The 8,393-nt window shown below is 44.4% G+C and overlaps 1 protein-coding gene across 1 annotated transcript in view; it reads left to right on the top strand.

The window, feature by feature from the left end:
* Nucleotides 1-8,393, top strand: part of PSEN2 (presenilin 2) — a 33,225-nt gene that overhangs the window by 2,642 nt on the left and 22,190 nt on the right. The window contains exons 3-6 of the mRNA XM_032798217.2: nucleotides 3,257-3,421; nucleotides 4,161-4,387; nucleotides 5,723-5,864; nucleotides 7,429-7,496. Of these exons, the coding sequence (XP_032654108.1) occupies nucleotides 3,275-3,421; nucleotides 4,161-4,387; nucleotides 5,723-5,864; nucleotides 7,429-7,496 (584 nt within the window). The 5' untranslated portion in view covers nucleotides 3,257-3,274. The remainder of the gene's footprint in view (nucleotides 1-3,256; nucleotides 3,422-4,160; nucleotides 4,388-5,722; nucleotides 5,865-7,428; nucleotides 7,497-8,393) is intronic.

Raw genomic sequence — 8,393 nt, 5'->3', positions numbered from 1 at the left:
GGGGGGGGGGGGGGGCTGCGCCCTTCAGTGGATCAAAGCAAGTTCAATATAACAGAGTTTCACCTATAACGTGGTGACAACACATATCGAGGACAACATTATATCGAGGTAGAGGTGTATAATATCAGTATATATGGAACAGAATTGCTGGTCTACACTGGCAGGAGACTTATTAATTGACTTGAAAGTTATGAGACCTACTTATACAGTTCTCTTCGGTGGTAATTAGGTGAGGAGGCCTATTTTTTTCTAGCTATGTTTAGCCCAAGGGAAAAAAAAAGATTCTGAAGGAACAAACAGATTTTTCTTAAAAGTTTAGGTTGCAAGCGTCACTGTTGTTGGTAAACACACCAAACAGGGAGAGAAAATAACCAGGAAAACAAATACAGAGGTGATGTTACTCTTACAAATTCCACCCACAAAAATAAGCCTCACCTATGCAAGTCACCAAAATGACGGGAGGCTCACAGTAAATTGCATAGATAGTCAAAGCATGATACTGAGCGATGCCTGGGCCCCTCTTCAGCAGGGCCTGATTATATCCATGTCCTCCGCTGGGCTCCCTGGGGTTGGTTCCGTCTTGATTAGGAGATACTACTTGTCCCCTGACTCCCAACCACTGCCCACTTATGGCACCAAAATGAGAGATCAATCATAGTAAACTGAGAGCTTCTCCCGCCGACATTTCTACCACTGCTCATTGGGGGGTGGTTTAATTATGTTGATGGGAGAGCTCTCTCCCGTCGGTATAGAGCAGCTACACGAGCAATCTTATAGGGCCCAGATGCATCAGTACAGCTGTAAGCTCTTTCATATAGACATGGCCTTAAATGCTGATGTTCAAATCATCACCACTGGGTATCTGAGTTAACACCTAGGGCAATTCACACCTCGGAGCTATTGTTACAGGCTCAGTGGACTGGCATAGATGTCACTGCTTCAGTTACACGGTTAGTTGTTTCTGAGTCCTAATAGGAGAGGCAATAAATACTGTAGGTGTACAGAGTGTCTTTCATCCCAAGAATCCTAAGGTGCTATGTAAACCATATGCCGACAGCAACATAGTCAGCTATCTCGGAGATGAACGGTGGCAATCAACCAGCATATTTCTAAAGAGCAAGAAGAGGTGAAATCTTGGCCTAGAATCAAGTAAATTTGTCTGCTAGGAAATTCTGTAAAGATTTTTAAACGTCCAAGCAGAGCAGACCACACTTAATTTTAGTGACTCAGCCAAAGGTGCCCCAGCCTAACCTTCCCATTAAGTCATACACGGTCCAGAATTCATCTGCCTTGGAATTAAGAAGTCAGCTCTAGGGGAGGAATGTTGGTCTTGTGGTGAAAGCACTAGAGTGGCACTCAGAAATTCTGGGGTCAGTTCAAAGCTCTGCCACAGAGCTTCCAAGGTGATTTTGGGTAAGACACTTCATGTCTGTAGGCCTCTGCTACCTATCTGTAAAACTGGGACAGCAATGCTTCATTTCTCACACCATCTGTCTTGTCTATTTAGACTATAAACCAGGGGTCGGTAACCTTTCAGAAGTGCTGTGCTGAGTCTTCATTCATTCACTCTAATTTAAGGTTTCGCGTGCCGGTAATAGATTTTAACATTTTTAGATGGTCTCTTTCTCCAAGTCTATAATATATAACTAAACTATTGTTGTATGTAAAGTAAATAAGGTTTTTAAAATGTTTAAGAAGGTTTATTTAAAATTAAATTAAAATGCAGAGCTCCCTGGACTGGTGGCCAGACCCAAGCAGTGTGAATGCCACTGAAAATCAGCTTGCGTGCCACCTTCGGCACACGTGCCATAGGTTGCCTACCCCTGCTCTAGTGGATAAAATAAACAGAGGTGTTCCTCTTGACTCTTCTCCATGTCACTTTGTTGTTTCTGAGTAGCAGCGTATGGAATCTGGCCAAAACAATGAGATTTGTGCTGTTAAACTCCAAGTTGTTGCCCTTCCAAGTGTCTTGCTCTTTCTCTATGAAACAATACAGCTGGGACAATGCTGGCTAACTTAGTGAGAGAGAGCTCCTCTTTCAGGAAACTAGTTTTCTTACCATGCTTAGTGTGGGAGGGGATTCCCTAGGAAATCCATAAGGCTGTTAGATACAGTAAAAGCTTTTTTTTTTATCTGGCATCTTGGAGGAATGGGGGAGTTGTGGTAAGCTTAAAAAAAAAAAATCCAGTTAACTAAGAGGGTTGGGGTGTGGGGGTGTGTGGGCTCTGGGAGGGAGTTTGGGTGCAGGAGGGGGCTCAGGGCAGGAGGTTGGGATACGGGGGGGTGTGTGATGGTGGATCTGGGTGGCACTCAACTCAGGCAGCTCCCTGGAAGCGGCGACTTGTCCCTGCTGCTCCTAGGCATAGGTATGGCAGGCTACTCTGCATGCTGATCCTGCCCTGCACACTGGCTCCACAGTTCCCATTGGCCAGGAACTGCAGCCAATGAGAGCTGTGGGGGCAGTGGCTGTGGGTGGAGGCAGTGCCACACCTCCACCTGGGAGACAGCTGGAACAGGTTGCCACTTCCAGGGAGCCTCACAGAGCTTGGTAGGGAGCCTGCCAGCCCTGCGGCAACCAGACTATAAACTGAACTTTCTATGAAGATTAGAAATGCTGGTTTATAGAGCTTTCTGGTTGGTACAGGGCCAGATAACACAGCTTTTACTGTACTTACATTTCAACAGATTGGCTTAAATATAGCCCAGGTTCTTAGTGACCAAAAATTTACCACTGTCTGGTTGCTGCTTTTTGATCTATCCTGTGGGCATTGGACGCAGTCTCCTTTCAAGCAGACAAATGACCGCTCACAACTATCACTTGACAGAGGTGAAGCTTTGATTGGGCCATGGAAAATGAACTACTGTCTAACCCTTAGAGGTCTGTCTTTGTTTCAAAGTCAAAGCACCATGGTGAGGAGGAGAGAAGAGCTGCAGCAGCCATGCATGCTGTGGCTAAAAAGAGGACTTGACTCTCACTTGGGCAGGGGAAGTGAAATTCAGGGCTGGATTAGTAGCCAACTGCTTAAAAGACGAAACAGGAAAAAAAACCCAAACCACTATCTAATTTCGTCTAGAGCATGATGCATTTTTCAATATGCGAGTTTATCATGTTGTACTAAGATATGTAGTCACAACCCCTGCCAGAATATCCCCATTACAATTGTACTTCTTGCTTAGATTTCCAACTCGATGTCTGTGGCTCTTAGTTTGTATTTAACATTTTCTGTCTCACCTCTTGTTGTGTTTTTGCTTCTAGGCACTGTATGAGAGACTGATGATGATCATGTTCATGAACAGCTCCGACAGTGAAGAGGAAGCCTGTAATGAGAGAACATCACTGATATCAGCGGAGAGCCCCCTTGCAGCCTCCTACCAGGATGGCCTGCAAGCACCAGAAGCAGCAGAAACACAGACCTACAGGGTAGGTCTGCACTGCATCTAGAAAGAGAGAAAATGTGGTATGATGCCATTGCTGCTCTGCTGAATAGATCACTTAATGCCTTCTAGTGTATCCTAGGATCAGCCAGGCCTCGTTTCAGGGGTACTGCAGTTTTGTGTATTTCTTAAATAACAGCAATAGTCTATTCTTTTCATGCCCCTCCTCTCCCAGTTGCTAGAGCTTTGAGTTTTAAGCATGATCTGATACCCGTGACTTTCCTGAGGGATGTTATCTCTAAGCTTCCTTGTTGTTTGTTTAAAGGGCCAAACTAGCTGCCTGAGCTCTTCTCCAGAGCTTCCTCAGTACTGGGCAAACAAAACAGATGTTAAATAGGATCTTATGCAAGTAATAGTGAAGCAACCATGTAATGCAAGGACAGGATTGCTGAGAGAACAGATTCAAATGGCTGGGCATCAGACCCTTCAGTTGGAATTTCCTTCAATTCCAGTTGTGTGCACTGCCCTTCTCCCCCATTTTAAATGTCTGCAGATGCTTATGCTTTAGACTTTAAAAAAAAAAAAATCATTTTCCAGTTCATAGCATGTCTGACACAGGTGATGTTTGCATCACTAGTCATGGGGCTTACATGTTCACTTCCACGTAGTTAGAACTTTCTGCTATACTATAGGGTGTGACAGTGTGTCACCAGGAAATCTAATGAGTGAATGCTTTTCATGGAAAATAAAGAGGGTCTTATGCATACTCTAACCTCTCTTTACAGAAGAGGCGTACTGGTGGCAGTTGTAGCCCTAGTGATGCTGACGGTGGTAATTCTGACTCAGGAATTCCAGTAAGAGACATTGCTGTGGACAATAAGGAGGAGGAACTGACCCTGAAATATGGAGCAAAGCATGTGATCATGCTTTTTGTGCCTGTCACGCTGTGTATGATTGTTGTCGTTGCCACCATAAAGTCAGTGCGCTTCTACACAGAGAAAAATGGGCAGTTGTAAGTAGGTTCCTAAAAGCAGCGTGTTGGTGTGTGGCTATGATCTCTTGCATTACAAACACATTCTGTATCCATATACACAGAGATGCGTGTACCCAGAGGCCTTCCACAGTGGGATGAGAACCTCTACCCACTCAGTTAGATACTAACTCCGTAAACAGGCAAAGACTTTATTCTTTTGAACTGGGCAAAATATACTAAGTTCATTTGATAGGAATGGATCCTAATGTACCAGTTACAAACCAATGTGGGAAAAGGGCACTGATGTTAGGATAGTCACCTGGAAAGGACTTAAACTGCTTTTACTCTGTCTACCTGAGAAGTTGTGGTGAGGTTGCTTCCCACCACATTATAGGAACTCTGGTTGGATTCCCTTTTTTAGGCACCAGCTGTCAGCAAATGGGATATAGCACACTTGGATGGATGGAAAAGTCTCTCTCTCACTGCTGAGTGATCTCTGTGGCTTTTAAAGACTCATGTTAATAGGCATAGAGAGAGTTCCATCCAGCCCTCTTGACCAGGACAGTGACTGAAGACATTTTTTGGGGCTGCAACATGGGACTGGAGGCACAGGCGCCAACTTTCCTTGGCGCTGGTGGGTGCTCATGCCCGCTGCCTTGACCCTGCCCCTGTTGGATCCCTCTCCAAATCCACGCCTCTTCCCTGAGCTCACTGCATTTCATCTCCTCCTCCTGCCTCCTTCCCAGCGCTTGTCACATGAAACAGCTGTTTTGTGGCACAAGTGCTAGGAGAGAGCGGGGAGAAGCAGGACACAGCGGCGTGCTCAGGGGAGGAAGCGGGGCGGAAGCAGAGATGAGCTGAGATGTGGCGGGGTCGGGTCAGGTTGGAGAGCCACCAATTTTTGGAGCACCCATGGAGTCGGCGCCTATGATTGGAGGATGTTTCATAAGGGATTAAAACGGGACTGGCACTTCCCTGGAATATAGCTGAAGAAAACAAAGTGTTAGGATGTGTGAAAAAATAAGACTCTGGAAATCAATGGTGCAGTCTTAACCTTATCACACACAAAATACAGCAGAAACAGAAGGGTCCAGAGACAAGGAACAAAAATGACTAGTGGCCTGGAGAGACCTCCGTATGCAGAAAGAATGAAAAGTCTTTATTGAAAAGATGCTGAAGTTAATGGTCTCTTCCCTTAGTGATCCATAGGGTTCTCTGCTGTGGGTGCTCTCTAAGCACGCTCTGGGGATTAGGGTTGGGATTCCAGTGATCATGGGAGTCACACACAGACATTGGAGGACACAGTTTATCTTGGTGGCAGTGTAATAGCATAGTATGTACCTGTCTGTGACATTACGTCTCTTTGCTCTGCAGGATCTACACCCCTTTTAGTGAAGATACACCTTCCGTGGGCCAGCGTCTCCTGAACTCCGTGCTGAATACCATTATAATGATCAGTGTTATCATCGTGATGACTGTGTTCCTGGTTGTGCTGTATAAATATCGTTGTTACAAGGTAAGGTATTTATGCTGGACAAAATATACATCATATAGTAATTGGCGAAAGTATCCCAAACTAGTTTTGAGAGGGTTTATGTGTTGGTGAGAGACGTATAGGCATTGCATTAGTAGTTCTCCTAGATTGTACACATCATAGGAATCTCCTTTTAGAGTAGCCATTACCAGCAGTTAAAGACTTTATTATCTCTCTTCACAGCGAGTGGGCATTCACAGATAACTAGACTGATGCTGGTTTTACTTTTTGACTGTTGGAAGCTGTTTAAGTTTTAGTCAAAGTTCTGCACTGAACAGAGACTGCATTTTTTCTGTTTCCATTTCTTCCAGTTGTTTTTGAAGTATGGTCAGTCTCTGGAATTTTTTAAGTACTTGAGAAAGTAAATTTCACATGTAACAGAGCAGTATGAGTGCTCTGTCTAGGCTCCAGGTTAATCTGAGTTTATTTAATAAAACTTGTGGATTTTTCTACCCCCAATAGTTATCCTCTCCGATAAGTTAAAGGTCTGTGGCTTTGTACTATAGTCTCCATTTTGGCTTGAATCCTGTAGCTTTGAGTGAAGAGGTTTCAGAGTTTAAACTCTGTCCTGACTGATATTAACAAATGAAGATTTTTTGATATAGCTGCACTGTCCCATAAGTTTCCTCTTTTTCAAGAGTGTGACACCAGCTTTCTGAGGAAGTGGATAGTTCCTGGCTGTGAGGATTGGGTTGGAGTCATCTATGGTGGATGGGGTGGTGGGAGGAAGAGGAGAGTAATTAGAGGAAAAAGCAAATTCAGTTGTTATCATGCTGTGTAAAGTGGCAGCAGGCTGCCCAGGAAGAGATGTGAGATTTCATTTATGGGGTGGGGGGGTGGGTGAGAGAGAGGGGGAAAAAAAAAACACCCTATGGGGACATCAACAGGCTGTGGGGGAGGAGGGGAACATACTAAAAGGTCAAGTGTGGAGGCAGAAGGATAATCTGAGCACAATTGTGAAAGCCCAAGGAGGAAGTAATCAGCTGTGAAAGCAGAAGATAAATTTATCAGGATAACTACAGATAATAAGAGCCCTCCTCTGGCTTTGAGGAGCCAGTCATTCATGATTTGAACCCTGGAACATACCTACTGTATTTTTTCACTCCATGCATCTGATGAAGTGGGTTATAGTCCATGAGAGCTTATGCCCAAATAAGTTTTAGTCTCTAAGGTGCCACAAGGACTCCTCATTGTTTTTGTTGAACCAGGGAAGTTTCAGTGTTGTGGAGAAGTTGGAGGTCAGACTGCAGTGGATCCGAAAGGGAATTGATGGAGAGGAAGCCAAAGCAACAGGGTGCAGGTAGCATGCTCGAAGAGCTTGGAAAGAAAGATAAGAATAGAGAGAGAGGCTGAGGTAACTGGATAGTCCAGGGAGATCCCTCTCCCTTCCCTATGGAGTGGATGGTGTATTGAAGGAAAGAGAGGAAGACAGTCAAAAGCTGGCAACTTGTGGAGGTCCCTGACAATACTGGTGCAGACAACACTACACCATGAAGAGAAAGCTATCCAGTCATGTCAACTACTTTCTTGTCTTTTCATTGCACAGTTTATCCATGGCTGGCTGATTCTTTCATCACTGATGCTGCTGTTCCTTTTCACTTACATCTATCTAGGGTAAGTGCCAACATTCTGCTTGTACTGTAGTAATTGAGTAATTCATTAAACCCTTGTTTGCGGTAGACAGTGAAACTTGACTAATTCGTACCAAGAAAAATAACGGTGTCTCCATCTCTCAGCAAAGCCTGAAGAGTAGTTGTAGTGAGGCTGCCTGTTGCTCACACTTCATTGTCTTTACAAAACATGTTATGGTCCATCAGCTCCTAGGTTGACAAAATACTGTTAAGCAAACTAAGCCTCAGTGGACAGCAGAAACTATAGTTGTCATATCTTTGCCTTTTAAAAATGGTGTACTTGCTAATTTGCAGCAGAAAGCACCCTCTCCAAACAGGAAGCCATCACTGAAGTTTGCCACTTGAATAGTGAGCTCTCGGAATGGGCTGTTGGTGCAGTAGTGGCACCTGAGAGCTGGGTCCGAGAGTTTTTTCTGATGGTGGGGCAAGCTAGGGGGATACTCTGACTTGACAGTGTGCCTTATTTTACTCTCTCACATCTCTGCAAATTTTTCTTTCCCCTTAACTTCAGTGCTGGGTTGCACCTCACATCTAGCTTGCTAATGACGTATTTATTTGTCTTGAAAATTGTACCTTGGGCTGGACATTTCTCGTTTGCCATCTCTACTAAATGCTATCCACACTGCTGCACTCTTATTTTCAGCTCTATCTGGAAATTTCACTAACCTGAATGCGCAATCCGATCGTTGTCTCTCGCTATCTGCTCCAAAGTGTAAGGCAATTCAGTACTTGTGTGCTATGTAGTTTGAGTAGCAGCCGGGTTAGTCTGTATCCGCAAAAAGAACAGGAGTACTTGTGGCACCTTAGAGACTAACAAATTTATTTCAGCATGAGCTTTCGTGAGCTACAGCTCACTTCTTTGGATGCATAGAATGGAACA

This window comes from Chelonoidis abingdonii, chromosome 3, assembly GCF_003597395.2.
Source record: "Chelonoidis abingdonii isolate Lonesome George chromosome 3, CheloAbing_2.0, whole genome shotgun sequence".
Taxonomy (NCBI): domain Eukaryota; kingdom Metazoa; phylum Chordata; order Testudines; family Testudinidae; genus Chelonoidis; species Chelonoidis abingdonii.
Note: the sequence above shows the minus strand (reverse complement) of the source record. Positions and strands in the feature narration are given on the sequence as shown.